At 38.0% G+C, this 22994-nt stretch overlaps 1 protein-coding gene across 1 annotated transcript in view; it reads left to right on the top strand.

Annotated features, from left to right (window-relative positions):
• The window catches only part of ZDHHC15 (zinc finger DHHC-type containing 15), a 126198-nt gene extending 103881 nt beyond the window's left edge, over positions 1-22317 (top strand). Inside the window, exons 11-12 of the mRNA XM_029241363.1 lie at positions 6102-6180; positions 22216-22317. Of these exons, the coding sequence (XP_029097196.1) occupies positions 6102-6148 (47 nt within the window). The 3' untranslated portion in view covers positions 6149-6180; positions 22216-22317. The remainder of the gene's footprint in view (positions 1-6101; positions 6181-22215) is intronic.
• The last annotated feature ends 677 nt before the right edge of the window (positions 22318-22994 follow it).

The following is a 22994-nucleotide window of genomic DNA, read 5'->3' as shown; positions in this document are numbered from 1 at the left end:
ATGTTCATATATTTCCTAAAAACTTCCACTAGTCTCCCTTGGAAGATGGCAGGATTTTCATCCTGTCCCTATTGGACCTCTTTCACCTTTTCATAATTAACAGGTTTTACTGTAAATTTCTTCATACCATCTATCAAACAGACTCCATCTATCCCTATCAATAGAATTCCATTGTGGGTCTACCTCAGGGACAGCATCATTCCCCACCCAGTGTACTGCATAGCCCTGTAGGGTAGGTCAGTTAAAATGTCCTCTGTGTCCTTCCTAGAGTTATCCCTCCAAGCTATGCATGCCTTAAATTCCTTTTGTGTTTTATTGCCTAAATACAAGGCCATGAAAATTTGGACATATGGTACCTCACCCCATTTTAAATTTCCTAACTCATATTGTGGCCAAACCTGATTACATAGCCTAATAAGTTTTTTCTCTTTTAATTCCTGTTGTCTGAATCTTTCCCAATCCTGGAGTATATGGTCCAGAGGGGTATCAGTCAGGATTGATGCAACCTGACCCATTTCAGACCCAAGCCTGAGGTAATGTCTTTAACTCTTGTGGTATCCAAAAGTTCTGCTCTCATGTCAAAATCCACCACGCAATTTGGTCAAGATTGGCACTTATGATTTTAGATGCTACCCCTTCCAAGGTAGTCTCCCAACCAGGTGTTAATGCCTGAAAATTTGCCACAAACGAATGGTACAGAAGGTGTCCCCCATAGTGTCGATGATGAGCAGGAGTTGGCCTAGCTGTACGTCGGGAATAAAGGATCAGCACTTGTAAGGGTTGGAGGGAGGGGAGAGAAAGAAATAAAAAGAGAGAGGGAGAGAGAGAGAGAAAGGAAGGAAGGAAGGAAAGAAGAAAGAAGGGAGAAAGGGAAATAAAGGGAACAGGAATAAACATAGAATGTAGGAGAAAAACCTCAGAGTCAAGGAGAAGAGTACAGATTATCGAATCCTGCAGCAACAATTTTGTCCTGGACCTGCATTAGGCATATGGGGTTGACCGGCCCATCAGAAATGAGTAGACGTTGGTGGAGCACCCTCCCCAGTACACCTGGCTCCTGGCGTCCCACAGGCCCATTTAGGACCAAGACCTGACTCTCAACATTTTCCTACCTTATCACTGTCCCTTCGTGGCTTGCCAGCTGAAACCGCACACTTCAGATTGGGATTTGAACCCACTGGCTGGGACTCAAACCCAGCCAAAACCCGGATTGGGACTTGAACCCACTGTCTTTTGAGATCGCACACCTGGCCTCAGGACTTGCTGTAATTCAGGTTCTTTATGTCTCAGCACAGAAGGAATTCAGCGAGAGGCAAAGTGATAGGAAAGAAGTAGATTTATTGAGAGAGATACACACTCCATAGACAGAGTGTGGGCCATCTCAGAAGGCGAGAGGCAGTCTCAGTCAATTCTTTATCAGTGTTCTATATAGGAATTCAAGATACATTGGCCTATACTAACATCTTACCAACCTGATATTCCTATGAGTCATATACTTATGATTACACATTTGGGATGATTAATTGTGTGGCTCTTTTCCAAAAGGCTGTTTTCTCTCATTCCTACATATAGAAGACGGTACTACTCTGGGGGAGGATGTCTGGCTGGTTGACCAAGAACATATAGGAAAAAGAGAAGGGAAAGGGAGAAACTAACATTTATTAAATTTATTTGGGGAGATAAGACACATGTATGAAAAGTTGATTGACAAAACACAATATAGGATATGATGTTGACCAAATGAGTAGAACTATAAAGTTTGTGCTATAGGAACTTAAAGGAAAGTGATTTCTGTAGGCTGGGCTCATCAGGAAAGGCTTTACAGAGAGGGTAGAATTTGAATGTTAAAGATTAGATAGCATTTGGATTGGTGGCAAGGAATGAAGAGGCAGAAGGTACAAGGAAAGTCAAAAATAATCAGGAGACCTCAAGCTAAGTGATGAAGAAAGTAACCTGGCTCCATAAAAGAGTTTGAATGGTAAGGGACTGGATAGGAACTCCTTGAAGTTAAAGACTTCATAACCTTCATTTCATGTTTTCTGCATCCCTAGCAAAGTAAAGTTACATATAGATGATTGTTTGAATCCAAGGGTACAACTAACATTTGTTGAATGACTATTATATGCCAGGTGATTTACAGGCACTGTCACATTTAAGAGTCATAATCACTTTGTAAGTTGTAAATATTAAATTACCCCCATTTTACAGATGAGTAAACTGAAGCACAGAGAATCCCAAAGTTACACAGCCAGTCAGTGACAGAATCTGGCTCCAAAATCCAAACCCTTAACCACTGTACCACCCAGTTTCTCTCCTTTGATCCTACTTACTTTTCAATTTGTAGACTTTTTTAAGGTCCATTTAAAAGAAAACTTCTCAGTTCCTGTGCCTCTTTCATCGGTAATAGAATGATGGAAAAACATGGATAATACTCTGGCATGGGGATCATTTCCCAGCTCTGCCACTGGGCTCAATGTATGACTTTTGGAAAGTCCCTTCTCTTCTCTGGAGCTCAGTTTCAATTCCATGATCTTTAAGCTATCTTCAGCTTTAAGGTGTGATGTTCTATGATCACATTTGATAATGAGGAGTCAGGAATCAAGCTGAATAATCACAACTTTATATCTTTCACCAAATGGCTCTTTTCCTTTTTTGGAAGATATTGATATATTTTAGCATCCACTGTAAGCTTATATTTATTAATATACTCTCCGTATCCTGGAACCAAATTTCTTTCTTCAACTATCCTCTCTAGGTACACCAGTTGCTCCCTCTTATAACCTCCACCTAGCATTTTGACCACCAAGCTATAAACAACCTATTCTCACACTTGTCATTTGCCTTTACTCAAGAATAAGAATCCTAGGTCTCAACACTGAAAGCAAAAAACATAATATACTGAGTTAGGGAGGGGCTACTCTTTTGAGCACCTAGGCATTTTTCAAGAGACTTATTCCTCCTGTTTATAGATAAGAAGGGAATGGCCATGCCCTCAGCTCCTGGAAAACTTAACTTATGCAGTAATATGGATATTCATTTTACTGCTTTACCTGCATTGTCCAACCCTGAGCCCTAAATTGGTTCATGTCCCTGAAATATTCCAGGTCTCCAATCAATCAGTTCAATTCAGAAAGTATTTCCTGAAGGTATGCCTCAGACAAGGCATTGTGGAGGGATATAAAGATAAATAAAACATGGCCTCTGCCCTCAAGGAATTTGCAGTTGTACGGAAGGATAGGAAAAGCACACAAGTCTAACACAAGATTTAATGTGCTCATTGCTATAAAAGTGATGTTAGCAATTACATACCTAGGTAAGCTTAGCCCTATGCTAAGTACTGTGTGGTACACATGGTAAGTGTGTGATTGTCAGTGATGCTTAAACAATATCGATATCAATATCAGTATATCAATAAAGGAGATAAGTGTATGGGCTATAGTGGTGAAAGTTTTGTGGAAGAAATAGGACTTCAGCTAGATGTTATTAGGATGGGTAACATCTGGGTAGATGCTAGGAAGAAAGAAATGGCATTCTATGTAAGAAGTGTGACTTGAATGTGGTAAGAACACTAAGAAGGCCATCCATTCCTATGTACTGGGTGGGCATTGTGGGTTGTGAGCAGTAATATTAGAAAATTAAGATGGCCACATGGTAGAGGGTTTTGTAGTTTTGCTACAGGAGGGAATAGATATTAATTTTATGATCTTGAGGGATATTAATATAATGAAAGATAAATTTTAGAAAAGTTAGGTAGTAGCATGCAGGATATATTGAAATGTGCAGAGACAGGAACCAGAAAAAGCAATAAGTAGTTGAGCATGTGTCACAGTGGCTTCCAGAGGGGTGTGACACTAGAAATGGAGAAGGATTAAAGCCAGGAGACATTTTAAATAACTGGAAACAGTCCCAGTGACTAGAGAGATCTAGGAGTCATTCATATAGAGATGGTGTTTAAACCCATGAATGGTGTAGGAGATAATCAAGAGAGAGAATAAAGCTAGGAAAAGGAGATAAAGTATAAAATTTGGCATCACCTAAGCAATGTTGACATGCATTCATGTGGACAAGGAAATAAATGGAAAAGAGAAAGTCAGAGGGTAAAAGATAAAACCTAAAGACACTCATAATTCAGGAAAGAGCATTACAAAAATACTGTGAATGAGAGAGTATTGCCCTATTTTACAGATGAAAAAGTTGAAACTGGGGAGGTAAAGTCACTTATGTAAGGCAATAAAGCAGTCATAACTCAACCTAAGTTCTTCAAGATTCCACATTATGTCCATTTCCCTATTCTTTCCAATCTCTGAGAACCAATGGCTACAAAGAAGTGTACATATACTGTTATGGTCACTTCCCATAGTATCAAAGGTTTATGTAGGTATATAGGATTTTAAAGGAAGGGAGGAGAGCTAGGAGGATGAGACAGGAAGAGAAACAGAGCTGAGCCAGCATACACTAAGACTAAAATGACATCATTCTTGGTTCAAGTAAACATTTTTTGAATAATGGTAAAAATCACTACAGCATAGGCAATAAGAGCAGGTGGGGGTAGTGAAAGCAGTGTAGGTGCAGATGGTAGAAGGAGAAAGTAAATTGTTTTCCTAAGTTCTGCATTTGTCTTCTGTTATGCAGAGCCTGATTTTTTTGAAGTATCTGCATTCTTTCAATTTAGTCCTCACCTGGCGATGACTCTACCTTTGCCATCTCAGCTTAATCTCCTCTGGGAGTGAAACTATGAAGGAAGTTGATAATCGAGTTTTTCAGCTCAAGTTTCAATGTCTGCAAGACTGATTTTAATTTAAATAATTGCTAGGGGGAATTGTTCTGTGCCAAATAGAAGTGTGGATTGCAATGGTAAAGAGTAAAAGAAACCCATTCAGCAGAATACTAAAAGCCAATTTCTGAAAAGGTGCACTACCAAACCATACCTACAAAGTTCTGAAACAGCCAACCGTCAGGAGGAAACAACAAGGCAAATAGTGCATTGAAGTTCCAGAATTGTCTTTTACACTTATCAATTGCTTTCTTGATAGAAATATATAGGTAAGATGAGATGTATGCTCAAGCACTTGCTGCCTCTTTTTCTCTTTTGAGGTGTTTGACAAACATAAGTAATTCTCTGTATATCCTTCACTGAAGAGCTGGGCCAATACAACTGCTTTTTGTTCAGACTTAAGGGCAAGAATACCCTGGGCCCAGGATTCCAAAGAAGACAGAATGTCGTGCCCACTATGATTCCAAAGACAGACATTCTAAGAGCCACTTTTTACTTTTCCACTCTTCCTGGGAGAAAGCAAACTTGTCTCTGGAGTGTGCCTGGTTAACTCAGTGGCATGAGAAGTTGCCAGCCTGCTGTGGCAAGGGTAACCCACTCTGGCTGGCCTCTATCTTCTGGGATCCAGACCTCACACTTATGGGAGCACTCCGAACAGCACATCAATTTCATAAAGGAGAATGTACTAAGCAGAAACTATAAGGGACAACCACTGTCAACTTTTTTTTATCTCAAAGTGCCAAGTATATTATTATGCAAGGAATATAAAGAAAGTGATTATCTGTACATTAAGAAAGCTGATTCAGAGTGTACTTTGCTCCTCAAAAGGCTGGGTGTTGAAAACAAGAACATTTGTACCGTAAATGATGTTGCTTGTTGATTCCAAAGCCTCTTATTTTCTGGATACTTCATTCCTTTTTAGAAACACACCAACACCTAAAGTACTATAACAGCTATCTCAATTATGTCCAGTGGAATAACAAGACAGGGTAATTTTGTGAGTAGCAAGACCCAAAACATTCTGTTAAAAACAAATGAAGTTGAGCTGTCATCACAGCTATTTAAGTCAAATACCAGCCACTATTACAGATCAGATAATGCTGACAAATAAAATAACCTTAATTCATAGTACAGCAGGCTGACAGCTCTTGAAATGTGAATGCTTGGACTGGTTACAAATGCTTCAGTATATAGCACATCAGTCTTTAGATGTTTGTGGATGTCCGCTGCCTCCAGGGATTGACCGAGAAACAAACATGCCAATAAATGGATACCCACCCATACAAAAGAAAGGGACATTTGTTTATTTCACTTTTCAACCTTACAGATTATCCAGAAGGATCATCATCTCTTGCTGTGGAAACGGAAACGTAGCAGTTTTCACATTTCCTGCATCTCTCAAACAGGTCAGTATTCTGAGGGAGACACATAGAGTACCATCTGGACTGCTAAGAGGCAGTCTTGGGGAGCAGAACTGGAAAAGGAGTAAGTTATCACCCTGGCAAACAAGATGTTGAATTCTTCCCTCTTGTATTATTCACGTAAGCAGAAGTTCTATACATAATTTCCCTGTGTATTGTACTGAAAAAGACTCCCTTACTCCCTGTAAACTCACACTATTCACTTTGGCTAAAAGACCCCAGGGTATCCAGGAACAGCCATACATCTCATTTCGGTTATTTACTTTCATACTATGAATTATAAACCTTGTCCTAGTGAATTTCAGGTCTCTGAAATGAAAAAGATTACAAATAGGTTCTTTTTGCCTGACTCCATTATGTCAGTTAATAACCTACTCTTACCCACTAACAGGCAAAAAGCACCATCCCTACACTCCAACTCTCCCGAAATGCTACTTATTTGTCCATCAGTGGCAGGCAGCCTTACACATGGGATTCTCTTTGGCCTGGTGAAAAGCTAAAAACCCTTCTCTTTGAAACATTGACAGGTAAATAAACCCAATGTAATTCAGTACTAAAAGGAAAATTTTAGTAATAAAAATACCATGGAGCTTGAAGCTCTGATCTGATAAGCCTTCCAATTCTATTCCCATGAAAAAGCTGGCAATTATTCAGAAGCCTATCAATCTATGGGCTCTCAGGTCTTCACTTCTTTACCTTACAGAACCCTGCTGTGCACCAGTATAGGTACTATGTAAAACCTTCTATATGACAGTCACTTTGCTATGTACTTTACGTATGTTATCTCATTTAATCCTCATATCAACTCTGTCAGGTGAATGTTACTATTCCCATTTTACTTATGAGAAAACTGAAGTCCAGAGAAGTTAAACCACCTATCTAGCTAGTAAGTGGATAACCTAAGATTGCAACACAGGTCTGTCTGACCTCAGATCATGCCCTTTCCAATATGGCACTACATTTAAAAACCTGACTTGGGATATTTACTACACCTTCACTTATAATCAAAGGTTTAAAACAGGGAAGAATTGGGCTTCCCTGGTAGTGCAGTGGTTGAGAGTCCGCCTACCGATGCAGGGGACACGGGTTCGTGCCCCAGTCTGGGAAGATCCCACATGCATGGAGCGGCTGGGCCCGTGAGCCATGGCCGCTGAGCCTGCACATCCAGAGCCTGTGCTCCGCAACGGGAGAGACCACAACAGTGAGAGGCCCGCGTACCACAAAAAAAAAAAAGAGGGAAGAATTAAATCTGTCTTCTTATCCAAAGCCCTGATGAAATGTGTGACACTTGTATGGTACTAGAACCTAGATTTCAGATATCCATGGTGCTTATCTCTCTCATTTTCTTATTTTCGCATTTTACTATGGGTATTCTTTGACATGCCAACAGAAGTTAAAGGGGAAAAAGTTACCTGGTGAAATAAATTTAGGAAACCCTGTATCAAAATTAGAGAGTTACCTTTAGCATAGGAATTATGCAAATAAGTTTTGTGACTCTCCAAGTGGGGGGTATAGTAGCCCTCTGAACTTATTTGGCTGAACTTATTTTCTTATGTGCAGATCATGGAACTTTGTCTTTAGTGCAGTACTTCTCAACACTTAAAATATGCTAAGGAATTTTGTGAATCCCCTAAAGTGGAATAAGTTTTTTCGAAACTTATATGACCATGTAACCCTTTTTTTTCAGAATATCTTGGGTAAATATTAAGCCATAAAATATATACATATATATATGTTTTAGATTTCATTTTATTTAACATCTTTATTGGAGGATAATTGCTTTACATTGTTGTGTTAGTTCCTGCTGTATAACAAAGTGAATCAGCTATACGTACACATATATCCCCATATCCCCTCCCTCTGGCATCTCCCTCCCACCCTCCATATCCCACCCATCTAGGTGGTTACAAAGCACCGAGCTGATCTCCCTGTGCTACGTGGCTGCTTCCCACTACCTATCTATTTTACATTTGGTAGTGTATATATGTCCAGGCCACTCTCTCACTTTGTCCCAGCTTACCCTTCCCCCACCCCATGTCCTCAAGTCCATTCTCTACGTCTGTGTCTTTATTCCTGTCCTGCTGCTAGGTTCTTCAGAACCTTTTTTTTTTTTAGATTCCATATATATGTGTTAGCATATGGTATTTGTTTTTCTCTTTCTGACTTACTTCACTCTGTATGACAGACTCTAGGTCCATCCACCTCACTACAAATAACTCAATTTCGTTTCTTTTAATGGCTGAGTAATACTCCATTGTATATATGTGCCACATCTACTTCATCCATTCACCTGTTGATGGACACTTAGGTTGCTTCCATGTCCTGGCTATTGTAAATAAAGCTGCAATGAACATTGTGGTACATGACTCTTTTTGAATTATGGTTTTCTCAGGGTATATGCCCAATCCAAAAATGGGCAGAAGACCTAAATAGACATTTCTCCAAAGAAGATACACAGATTGCCAACAAACACATGAAAGGATGCTCAACATCACTAATCATTAGAGAAATGCAAATCAAAACTACAATGAGGTATCACCTCCCACCAGTTAGAATGGGCATCATCAGAAAATCTACAAACAACAAATGCTTCAGAGGGTGTGGAGAAAAGGGAACCCTCTTGCACTGTTGGTGGGAATGAAAATTGATACAACTCCTATGGAGACCAGTATCGAGGTTCCTTAAAAAACTAAAAATAGAACTATCATGTGACCCAGCATAAAATATATTTTTGATATGATTTCCTAGGTAAGCAAAATTGCCTTTAAGCAGTGCTTTTCCCAGGGCACTCTGTTCAAATAAATTAACCGATTAATTTTGTGGGAATAACAGGGTCATGTTCTAATAATAATAGAAAAGTATTTGGGAACACAGGAGGGAAGAATGGGGCAATCATTTCAAAGTTTAACAATATGAATAATTTTTTAATGTACATAATTACTACAGTAATGTTTGTAAAAGCCCCAAACAGAAAACAACTTGAATGTCTATCAACATGAGAATGGTTGAATAAGTTATGTATGTCTATAGCCTGGCTAACTGGATACAAAAACAAGACCCATATATATGCTGTATGTGTCTCTAGGTCTGAAGAGACCCACTTCAGACCTAGGGACACGTACAGACTGAAAGTGAGGGGCTGGAAACAGATATTCCATGCAAATGCAAATCAAAAGAAAGCTGGGGTAGAGCTTCCATGGTGGCGCAGTGGTTGAGAGTCCGCCTGCCGATGCAGGGGACACGGGTTCATGCCCCGGTCCAGGAAGATCCCACATGCCGCAGAGTGGCTAGGCCCGTGAGCCATGGCCACTGAGCCTGCGCGTCCGGAGCCTGTGCTCTGAAATGGCAGAGGCCACAAGAGTGAGAGGCCCGCGTACCGCAAAAAAAAAAAAAGAAAGCTGGGGTAGCAATTCTCACATCAGACAAAATAGACTTTAAAATAAAGACTATTACAAGAGACAAAGAAGGACACTACATAATGAAAAAGGGATCTGTCCAAGAAGAAGATATAACAATTATAAATATTTATGCACCCAGCATAGGAGCACCTCAACACATAAGGCAAATGCTAACAACCATAAAAGGGGATCATTGCAACAAAAAGAATAAAATACCTAGGAATAAACCTACCTAAGGAGACAGAAGACCTGCATGCAGAAAACTATAAGACACTGATGAAAGAAATTAAAGGTGATACAAACAGATGGAGATTTATACCATGTTCTTGGATTGGCAGAATCAACATTGTGAAAATGACTCTACTACCCAAAGCAATATACAGATTCCGTGCAATCCCTATCAAACTACCAATGGCATTTTTCACAGAACTAGAACAAACAATTTCACAATTTGTATGGAAACACAAAAGACCCCAAATAGCCAAAGCAATCTTGAGGAAGAAAAAAAGAGCTGGAGGAATCAGGCTCCCTGACTTCAGACTATACTACAAAACTACAATAATCAAGACAGTATGCTACTGGCACAAAACCAGAAATATACATCCATGGAACAGGATAGAAAGCCAAGAGATAAACCCACGCACGTATGATCACCTTATTTTTGATAAAGGAGGCAAGAATATACAAGGTAGAAAAGACAGCCTCTTCAATAAGTGGTGCTGGGAAAACTGGAAATCTACATGTAAAAGAATGAAATTAGAAATCTCCCTAACACCATACACAAAAATAAACTCAAAATGGATTAAAGACCTAAATGTAAGGCCAGACACTATAAAACTCTTAGAGGAAAACATAGGCAGAACACTCTATGACATACATCACAGCAAGATCCTTTTTGACCCACCTCCTAGAGAAATGGAAATAAAAACAAAAATAAACAAATGGGACCTAATGAAACTTAAAAGCTTTTGCACAGCAAAGGAAACTAAACAAGACCAAAAGACAACCCTCAGAATGGGAGAAAATATTTGCAAATGAAGCAACTGACAAAGGATTAATCTTCAAAATTTATAAGCAGCTCATGCAGCTCAATAACAAAAAAACAAACAACCCAATCCAAAACTGGGCAGAAGAACTAAATAGACATTTCTCCAAAGAAGATATACAGACTGCCAACAAACACATGAAAGAATGCTCAACATCATTAATCATTAGAGAAATGCAAATCAAAACTACAATGAGGCATTACCTCACACCAGTAAGAATGGCCATCATCAAAAAATCTACAAACAGTAAATGCTAGAGAGGGTGTGGGGAAAAGGAAACTCTCCTATACTGTTGGTGGGAATGTAAGTTGATACAGCCACTATGGAGAACAGTATGGAGGTTCCTTAAAAAACTAAAAATACAACTACCATATGACCTAGCAATCCCACTACTGGGCATATACCCTGAGAAAACCATAATTCAAAAAGAGTCATGTACCACAATGTTCATTGCAGCACTATTTACCATAGCCAGGACATGGAAGCAACCTAAGTGTCCATCAACAGATGAATGGATAAAGAAGATGTGGTACATATATACAACGGAATATTACTCAGCCATAGAAAGAAACGAAATTGAGTTATTTGTACTGAGGTGGATGGACCTAGAATCTGTCATGCAGAGTGAAGTAAGTCAGAAGGAGAAAAACAAATACCATATGCTAACACATATATATGGAATCTTAAAAAAAAATGGTTCTGAAGAACCTAGCAGCAGGACAGGAATAAAGGTGCAGATGTAGAGAATGGACTTAAGAGCATGGGGAGGGGGAAGGTTAAGCTGGGATGAAGTGAGAGAGTGGCCTGGACATATATACACTACCAAATGTAAAATAGATAGCTAGTGGGAAGCAGCTGCATCGTGCGGGGAGATCAGCTCAGTGTTGTGACCACCTAGAGAGGTGGGATAGAGAGGATGGGCGGGAGACACAAAATGGAGGGGATATGGGGATATAAGTATACGTATAGCTGATTCACTTTTTTATACAGCAGAAACTAACACAACAGTGTAAAGCAATTATATTCCAGTAAAGATGTTTAAAAAAGATAAAAAGAAAAAAAGAAGTATGTCTAAATTATTAGATATTTTTTACGTTTTTGTTCTCTTCTGAAATGTTTTTAAACTTATTCAACTTCACTAGAAAGAAATGCAAATTAAAATAATGCTAAATATCAATTTTTGTCCACTAAAGCAGCCAGTTTTTACAATGTTGGCAAGAACACGTTGAAACACATGCTTTTATATGCTGCTGATATAAGGTTAAAATCTTAGATAATTTTTTGCAGGCAAAATATATAACATATATCAAAACCTTAAATGGCCCATGCAATTTTATCTGATAACTCCATTTTAGGAATGTATTTTAATGAAATAATCAGAGAACTGTATGACTATTCATCATTAATTTATTATAATATCAGAAAATTGGAAATAAAACTAAATAACAATAGAGGAATAGTGAAATAAATTATTAAATCATTATGATGAACTATTATGTACTGTTAAAAGTAATTATTTTGAAGAATAATTGATAAGATTATGTGGAAAAGCTGTATGATTGCATTTAATTCTAAAATTTTATTAAGATATAATTCACATACCATGTAATTTGATCACTTACAGTATACAATTCAGTTGTTTTTAGGATATTCACAGAGTCATACAACCATCACCACAATCAATTTTAGAACATTTTTATTGCCCCCAAAAGAATCCCCATACTCATTAACAGTCACTCCCCATTCGTCCACTCCCACCCCTAGGAAACTACTAATCTACTTTCTGTCTCTATAGATTTGCCTATTCTGGACATTGAATATAATCCATGATTCCATTGAAGCATATGATATGTGATCTTTTGAGAGAAAACATTTGTAAATCAAATATTTGTTAGGAGGCTTGTATGCAGAATATATAAAGAACTCTTACAATTCTATAAATGAAAAGATAATACAACTTTTTTAATGAGCAAAGGATTTGAATAGACATTTCTCCATATACAAATGATCAGTAAGCACATGAAGGGGCTTCCCTGGTGGCGCAGTGGTTGAGAGTCTGCCTGCCAATGCAGGGGACATGGGTTCGTGTCCCGGTCTGGTAAGATCTCACATGCTGCGGAGTGGCTGGGCCCGTGAGCCATGGCCGCTGAGCCTGCGTGTCCGGAGCCTGTGCTCCGCAACGGGAGAGGCCACAAAAGTGAGAGGCCCGCGTACTGCAAAAAAAAAAAATAATAAGCACATGAAAAATGCTTAACATCATTAGCTATTAGGGAATACAAATCAAAACCATGAGATACCATTTAATTTCCACTAGGATGGCTATAATCCAGAAGACAGATAACAAGTGTTAGTGAGGATGTAAAGAAATTGGAATCCTCATACATTTCTGGTGGCAGTGTAGAATGGTGCAATCACTTTGGAAACAGTTTGGAAGTCCTTCAATATGTTAAACATAAAATTACCATATGCCCCAGCAATTCCACTCCTTGGTATATAACCAAGAGAAATGAAAACATATGTCCAAACAAAAACTACTGCATAAATGTTCACAGAAGCATTATTCATAATAGCCAAAAAGTGGAAACATCACTAATATCCATCTACTGATGAGTAGATAAATAAAATGTGGCATATCCATACAATGGAATGTCATTTGGCAACCAAAAGAATACATGCTACAACATGGGATGGACCTTGAAAACATTATAAAATTACATTTTTAATTTAATTAAAAACTTTTAAGTATTAAAATGTATCTACATGTGTAGAAAAACACTGAAAGGAATTATACCAAAAATATAAGTAAAAACAAATTTTTTACATGGGTTACTTCCTTCACTATCAAGCCTTAATACTTCAACCTCTCTCTTGCCAATATTTTTTCTCCCTAACTCCATTGCTTTAGCCAGCAAAAATCCAAATTCCAGATTCAATCCAGATGTCTGCCTTCTCCATTTCTGTACTCAGCCTGCTGAGAACCACTACAAAAATAACACAACTGATTATAAATACTGTTTGCAGCGATTAGAAATAACACAACTGAGACTACACATTTGTGGCCTCCAACCTTAACTAGCCTGTTAAGTCTTCACTATTTACCAGTAGTTTTTTCCTTTATTAACCACAACTTCATATAGTCGCTCATATCACTCCTATCCCATATCATAATGAAAGTCCGAACACATGAAATAGGGCTAAAAAAGGAGATTAAAGTAACTCTAATTGTAAAAGAAGAAGTAAAATTATCTCTATTTGCAGATGTCATGATTGTCCACATATCATCCAAAGAATCTACAAAAACTCCTAGAACTAATGAGTGAGTTTATCAAGTTCACAGCATACAAGATCAATGCACAAACATCTATTATGTTTCTGTACACTAGCAATGCACAACTGGGAAACCAAAATCAAAAACACAATACAATTTACAGTAACTTCAAAAAATTAAATAACTAGATATAAATGTAACAAATCATACACAATATCTGTATGCTGAAACTTGTAAAACACTGATGAAAAAAACCATGGAAGACCTAAATAAACGAGATACATACTATGCTTATGGGTCAGAAGACTCAGTATAAGTAAGATGTCAATACTTCCTAAATTGATAGACAACTTTAATACAATCCTAATTAAAATTTTTTATTTTAATCAAATATTTTGTAGAGATAGACAAGCTTACACTAAAATTTAAATGGAAAAGTAAGGGAACTAGAATAGCCAAAACAATTCTGAAAAAAATACATAACTGAAGGACTCAAACTGTCCAATTTTAAGACATACTATAATGCTACAGTAGTCAAGACAGTGTGGTATTAGCCAAAGGACAGCCCCATAAGCCAATGGAACAGAATAAAAAATAAAATACAGAAATAGACCCATATAAAGATTCTCAACTGATTTTTACACAAAGATACAATGGTAATTCAATGGAGAAAATAGTCTTCAACAAATAGTGATAGAATAATTGGACATACCTATACTATTACACCTCACAACATATGCAAAACTTAACTCAAAATGGATCATAGACCTAAATGTAAAATGTAAAACTATAAAAATCTTAGAAGAAAATGTAGGAGAAAATCTTTATCACTTTGAGTTAGGCAAATAGTTCTTAGATATGACATCAAAAGTAATATACATAAAAGAAAAAATTTACAAATTGGACTTCAACAAAATTAAAAATGTATTCTCTGAGAAGAACATTGTTAAGAGAATAAAAAGACAAGCCACTGACTGGGAGAAAATATTTGCAAAACACATATCTGATAAAGGACTTGTATCCAGAAAATGTAAAGTGCTCTAAAATGTCAAAAGTAAGAAAACCAACACAATAAAGTAATGGGCAAAAGTTTTCAATGGACACTTCACCAAAGAAGTGGAAATAAACATAAGAAAACATGCTTGATGGGGTTGCCAAGATAGCAGAGTAAGAAGACCCTGAACTTATCTACTCCGATAGACACACCAGAATTACAACTACTTACAGAGTAGCTATCTATGAGAAAGACCTGAAACCTAGCAGAAAAGATTTCCTACAACTAAAGACATAAAGAAGAAACCACAATGAGATGGGTAGGAGGGGCAGAGATGCAGTATAGTCAGAATCCACACCCCCAGGTCAGCGACCACAAATGGGAGGAATATCACAGTCCTAGAGATTGTCCCCAAGGAGCAAGGGGTCTGACTGCCATGTCAGGCTCCCCAGCCTGGGCATCCTGCACTGGGAAAATGGGCTCCCAGAACATCTGACATTGAAAACTATCAGGGCTTAGGTTGAGAGAGCTGGAAGGCTGTAAGAAACAGACTCTGCTCTTAAAGGGCACATGCAAAATCCCACATGTTCCAAGTCCCAGGGCAGAGGAAGTAGTTTGAAAGGAGCCTGGGTCAGACCCACTTGTTGGTCTTGGAGAGACTCCTGGAGAGGCAGGGGGGCAACTGCTACTCACCTGGGGAATGGAGACAGTGGCAGCAGCCATTAGGGACCTCATTCTATTATGATAATACCAGCACTGGCAAGCACCATTTTGGAATCCTCCTACCAGCCTGTTAGCACTGGGGACTCAGCCCCATCTACCAGCAGGCTGGCAGCAGCTCCAAACCCCTCAGGGCCACACAGCCAGCCATGTAGGAAGCCTAGCCCACACTTCAGTAGGCCCACAGCTACTGCACAAGGCATGGCCTCACAGCCAACCAGACTGGGATCAAGACCTACCCACCAACACAACCCCAGTAGTTAGCCCTGACACAACAGAATGGCACATGCAGCCCACATGGGGGCACCCCTAGAGCATATAGCACTGGTGTCCTGAGGGGAGCATGCTGCTGGGCCCCATAGGACGTCTCCTACATAAGGTCACTTCTCCAAGATCGGGAAACATAACCAACCTACCAAATACATAGAAATAAAAACAGCAAATTAGGCAAAATGAAGTGACAGAGGAATATATTCCAAACAAAGGAACAAGATAAAACCCCAGAAGAAGAACTAAATGAAATGAAATGGAGATAAGCAATCTACATGATAAAGAGTTCAAGGTAATCATAATAAAGATGTTTAACAAACTCAAGAGAAGAATGGATGAACACAGTGAAAATTTCAACAAAGGGTTAGAAAATGTAAAGAAGAGTCAAATACAGTAGAAGAATACAATAACAGAAATTAAAAAACACTAGAAGGAGTCAACAATGGATTAGATGACACAGAGGAATGGATCAGAGATCTAGATGAAACAGCATAGTGGAAGTCACCCAAGCTGAACAAGAAAAAGAAAAAAAGGGCTTTTAAAAAAATGAGGGTCGTATAAGAGACCTCTGAGACAACATCAGCGTACTACATTCTCATTATAGGGATCACAGAAAGAGAAGAGATATAGATAAAGGGTTAGAGAACTTATTTGAAGAAATAATAGCTGAAAACTTCCCTAACCTGGGAAAGGAAAAGACATCCAGATTCAGGAAGCACAGAGGGTCCCAAACAAGATGAACACAAAGAGGTGCACACCAAGACACATTATATCTAAATGGCAAAATTAAAATGAGAATCTTAAAAGCAGCAACAGAAAAGCAACATGTTATGTATAAGGGCACTCCCATAAAGCTATCATCTGACTTTTCAGCAGAAACTCTGCAGGCCAAAAGGGATTGGCACAATATACTGGAAGTGATGAAAGGAAAAAAGTTACAACCAAGACTACTCTACCCTGCAAAGTTCTCATTCAGATTTGAAGAAGTGATAAAGAGTTTTACAAAGCAAAAGCAAAAAGAGTTCAGCACCACTAAACCAGCTTAACAAGAAATGTTAAAGGCACTTCTCTAAGCAAAAAAGGCCACAACTAGAAATATGAAAATTATGAAAAGAAAAATCTCACTGGTAAAGGCAAACATGCAGTAAAGGTAGTAGAATAACCACTTATAAATCTAGTAGGAAGGTTAAAAGACAAAAGCAGTAAAATCATCTATATCCACAATAAGTAGTTATGGGATACACAAAACAAAAAGATGTAAAATATGATGCCAAAAACAAACACTGGGGGTGGGGAGGAGTAGAAATGTAAGATGGTTAGAATGCACTTGAACTTAAGAGATCATCAACTTAAAATAATCACATATATAGAGAGAGGTTGTTATATATGTACCTCATGACAACTACAAACCAAAACCATATAATAGATACATACACAAAAAAGAGAAACACTAAAGGTAGTCATTAAATTATAAGGGAAGACAGCAAATGAAGAAGGGAACAACAACAAAAAGAGCTACAAAACCAACCCCAAAACAGTTCACAAAATGGCAATAAGTAATACCTATCAATAATTACTTTAAATGTAGATGGAGTAAATGCTCCAATCTAAAGACATAGAGTGGCTGAATGGATTAAAAAGCAAGACCCATGGGCTTCCCTGGTGGCACAGTGGTTGAGAGTCCGCCTGCCGATGCAGGGGACACGGGTTTGTGCCCCGGTCTGGGAGGATCCCACATGCCACGGAGCAGCTGGGCCCGTGAGCCATGGCCGCTGAGCCTGCATGTCTGGAGCCTGTGCTCCGCAACGGGAGAGGCCACAACAGTGAGAGGCCTGCATACCGCAAAAATAAAAAGAAAAAAAAACAAGACCCATACACATGCTCCCTACAAGAGACTCAACTTCATATCTAAAGCCACACACAAACAAAGTAAGGAGATGGAAAAATGTATTCCATGCAAATGGAAGCTAAAAGAAAGCTGGGGTAGCAGTACTTGCATCAGACAAAATAGATTTTAAAACAAAGTGTAAGAGTGTTACAAGAGACAAAAAAGGACCTCAACATAGTAGCACGTAAATACATAAAGCAAATATTAACAAACATAAAGGAGAACTTGACAGTAATGCAATAATTGTAGGGAAATTTACCACCCTACTTACATCAATAGACAGATCATCCACACAAAATCAATAAACGCTGGCCTTAAATACGAATATGTTCAATAATATTGTAATAACTTTCTATGGAGACAGATGGTTACTAGACTTATCAGGGTGATAATTTCATAATGTATGCAAATGTCAGATCACCATGTAGTACACTTGAAGCTAACATAATGTTGTACATCAACTATATTTCAATTAAAATAAATTAAAATTGATTGTGAATAGTCTATGAAATTAGTGCCAAAAGTCTTTGTTAAAATATAGTCATTCACATTTGAAAATTGGTAGTATGGAAGTGGAGTTACTTTTAAAAAACAGATATCCATGGGACTTCCCTGGTGGTGCAATGGTTAAGAATCTGACTGTCAATGCAGGGACATAGGTTCGAGCCCTGGTCCAGGAAGATCCCACATGCCGTGGAGCAACAAAGCCCTTGCACCACAACTACTGAGCCTGTGCTCTAGAGCCTGCAAGCCACAACTACTGAAAGCCCGCACACCTGCACGCCACAACCACTGAAGTTCGTACATCATAACTACTGAAGCCCACGTGCCTCGAGCCCGTGCTCCACAACGAGAAGCCACCGCAATGAGAAGGCCGTGCACCGCAACGAAGAGTAGCTCCTGCTCGCCGCAACTAGAGAAAGCCCACACACAGCAACGAACACCCAACGCAGCCAAAAAATAAATTTTTTTAAAACAAAAAAAAGTTTTTTAATAAATAAATAAAATATAGATATCCATTGAGGAGGCGGGGGGGAAGGAAAGCTGCTCAATATCACTAGCCATTAAGAAAATGCAAATTAAAACACAAGGAGATTCCTTTATACCCATACTGGAATGGGTAATTTTGTTTTTACATAGGGATAATTCCAAGTGCTGATAAGGATGCAGAACAATTGGAACTCTCATACATTTCTTGTGGGGTTGCAAAATAGCTCAGGTACTCTGAAAAACAGTTTGACAGTTCCTTATAAAGTTTCTTACAACGTTAAACATACACTTACCATATGACCCAGTAATCCTACTCCTGCATATTTCCCCTAGAAAATGAAAACCTGTGTTCACACAAAAATCTGTATATGAATGGTTATAGCAGCTTTATTTATACTAGCCCAAACCTGGAAAACAAAAGAAATGTCCTTCAATGGGTAAAGAGTAAACTACCAAACGTAAAATAGATAGCTAGTGGGAAGCAGCCACATAGCACAGGGAGATCAACTCCGTGCTTTGTGACCACCTAGAGGGGTGGCATAGGGAAGGTGGGAGGAGGGAGACGCAAGAGGGAAGAGATATGGGGACATATGTATATGTATAGCTGATTCACTTTGTTATAAAGCAGAAACTAACACACCATTGTAAAGCAATTATACTCCAATAAAGATGTAAAAAAAAAGAGTAAACAAAGTATGCTACGCAGCAATCTTTTGATTTGATGAACAATTGATACTTATAGCAACATAGACGAACCTAAAATGCATTATTGTAAGTGAAAAAATCCCAGTTCATAGCACAGGGAATGTCATCAATAATATTGTAATAACCTTTGTATGGTGCATAATCTATAAAAATATCAAATCACTATGTTGTATACCTGAAACTAATATAATATTGTAAGTCAACTATACTTCAATTTAAAAAAACAAAAATATTTTTTTAAAGGCTATGTGCTATATGATTCCATTTGTATGAAATTTTGGAAAAGGCAAAAATACATAGAGAGAAAACAGATTGGTGGTTGCCTGGCTTAGGGGGCTGAGGAAGTTCTACATTGTATTTGAGATGGTGGTTACAAGATTCCACCCATGTGTAAAAGCTCGCAGAACTGTAAACCAAACAGAAGTTAATTTTAATACATTTAAATTTAAAAATTAAAAAAATCCTTCTCTCATGCTTCTCTGGAACTTCCTACACCCTTTTTCCCCCCACCCCTACCATCAGACATCTCCTTCTTAAGACAGTGTCTTCCCAAACTTTGCTAGGTTTTCTCCTGACCATCACATAAATCTACTCATTCCTTAGGGAATCTACCCATTTCTTGGCTAAAGGGCATATGTATGCTGATAACTACTGGATATGTATCTCCAGCCCAGAACTCTTTACTGAGTTCCAGACCTGAATAACCAAGTGCCTTTCAATTTCACCCACCCCAAAATCCATTTCCTGTTTTGTTCCTTCTCCTTCATCTCCCACTCACATCTAATTATTCACTGAGGTGTGTTGATTGTACTTCCTAAATATCTCTGGAAGCTGTGTACTTTTTCTAGCCTGATTACCATGACCCCAAACCATGTGTCTGTCATCTGTGTTACTGCAATAGCTTTTTAACTGATTTTCCTGATTCCCGTCTTGCCCCTCTTCCAGTCCATTCTCCATATTGCAGCTAGAATGATGAAAAACTTAAATCTGTGTAATGGCTCTTTTGTTGGCTTCAGCATAGTCTGAACTCCTTAACATGGCTTACAAGACCTTTTATGATCCAGCCCCTGCTCATCTCTCCAGATTCTTAACTCTGAAGCTTCTTCTCCACCAGTTCTATCCCCACATTCTATACTTGAGCCACACCTCAACTTCTTTCAGCCCCTCAAACATGCCACTGATGCTTCCCATGATTGGGATGCTTCCTCAGCAACCTCCCACCTCCTCCATTCCAGTCTCCTTCAGCTGGCTATATAGTATTTATTCTCTAGGTTTCAGCCTCCACATCATTTACTCGGGTATATCACTGACTGATGTCTTTTGGGTGCCACCATAACATTATGAGAGCCCTTTTATTCTGTGTTGTAATAGCCTACTTACTTTTCTGTCGCCCAAACTAGATTGTAAGCTCCTTGAGAGCAGTCACTATGTCTTGTTCACATTTTAGTGCCAGCTTCTAGCACAATGCCTGGCACATGGTAAGTATTCAATAAATATTTGTCAAATGAATGAATGAGAAGAAGGGGGCGTGGAAAACAGTCTCTGAGATGATAGGTCATTTTTTTCTTTATCCCTTTCTATAGTTTCCAATTATTCTATGATGAACATGAATTGCTTTTATAATAAAAAAATACTTTAAGAAATTCCCTGGAGGTCCAGTGGTTAGGAGTCAACACTTTCACTGCCGTGAGCCCATTTTCAATCCCTGGTCAGGGAACTAAGATCCCACAAGCCACACGGCATGGCCAAAAGGAAAAGTTAGAAATAATTTAAAAAGTATATTAAACATAAAAGAAAAGAGAAAAAACTATGAAGAAAATTTAAATCACCTATAATCCCACCACCTGAAGATAACTCATGTTAACATTTTGTTATATTCCATCGATATTTTATATGAATATATTTGTTAAACATTGAGACCATATTGTGTTCAGTTTCGAATTCTGCTTTTTTCACTAATGCTGAAAGTAATTTCCCATTACATCAAAGTGCTATTGTTTATTTAACCAATTCTCTGCTGTCCAACATTAAGATTTTATTCAGTTTTTCACTATTATGAGTAAGGCTGCCAATAATATCATTGAACTTAAACATTTTTCCTCATTTATAATCATTTTCCTATGATAGGCTCCTAGAAGCAAAACTACTGGTATGAACTTTTTAAAAGACCATTAATATATATGGCCAAATTGTTTTCCAGAAAGCTTATACTAATAATAGCTGCTTGAGTACCTACTATATGCCAGATATCGTTTTAGTTAGATTTTGTTATGCCTGTTTTACAGATGAAGAAACTAATTTGTCCAGAATCACAGAGATAGCAAATAGCAAAGTTAGAATTCAAATTCAGAATTGCCCAATTTCAAAGCTTATGTTATTTCTTGTGAATTTCAGAAATAAATATTTTTGCATTATCAAATTATTATGTATATGTACTAGAGGAAATGTGGAAAATACAAATAGAAAGTAGAGAAAATGAAAATAAATTACCCATGAATCCACCACTTTCAACAACTTAGTGTATTTCATTGGTCTTTGTTCCAGATAATGATTCTGGGTTAAAAATAAGTATAACATTGTATATATAATTTTGCATCCTGCTTTTTTCACTTAATATTTTTCAATGCTGATGCATACTCTTCAAAAATATATAACAGTTGCATATTATTGTCAATGGATGTTACCATGTGGATATTTACAGTAGTTTAGCTCACTTGTGAATTTCTTTTTTTCATTCCCAGGACCCTCTATCTCCAATGAAGCTCACAGAGTTCAGTGTTGGGAACCATTCTAATCTTCAAAATAAGTCACCATGGCAGATTGGAAGCTTCACAATTTGAAAGCATCCCATCAAATTCTTGCTGTGCAGATAGATGTTTCAGGACTTTACAGGTTATTTAATTTACTAGCTGAACTCATCAATCTGGTAGCAATTAATTCAAGCCAGTCTTCCTCTGCTTCTTTCTTCATTTCCCCTCTCCCCATCTGTGAAAGCCTAAATGTAACATATTTATCTTTCCAGAGGCTCTTTTCATTACTCTTGTCAGGTAAAGGGGAACTCAAAAGACTTCCTTGGAGTCTTTAACTTCCCTAGAAAGGCTGTTAATCATATCTATAGAGTCTTTGTTTTATTGAGGGGAATCAGACTAGCTTGCTGCTTGTACACATGTGCATTTATAAGCATGCATATGTGCAGCATATTTACACAAAATTCTTCTGTGGTGTTGTGAAAATTTAGGCTTAAAAAAATCTGAAGTTTTTATTCAATCATATTTTTTTAAATAGCAATTTAAATATTTGCTGAGCTGTGAACACCTTCCCTATATCAGGTACCTAAAATTCAAGAGGGAGATTCAACACTGTGATCAAGGTCCTCAAATTGGGAATTGAACAACTATGTAAAACCTGTTCTCTGTCATAGATGTGTGATATTCCTGAAAACACCACAGCTAAGAGAGAAGATCAGATCAGATTTCCATTTTATTTAACATAATGATCAGTGTTTTAAAGACTTTTAATG

Source organism: Monodon monoceros, unplaced genomic scaffold (assembly GCF_005190385.1).
Source record: "Monodon monoceros isolate NGI ecotype Baffin Bay Population unplaced genomic scaffold, NGI_Narwhal_1 Super_Scaffold_22, whole genome shotgun sequence".
Classification (NCBI taxonomy): Eukaryota; Metazoa; Chordata; class Mammalia; order Artiodactyla; family Monodontidae; genus Monodon; species Monodon monoceros.
This window is presented reverse-complemented; position numbering and strand designations above follow the sequence as displayed.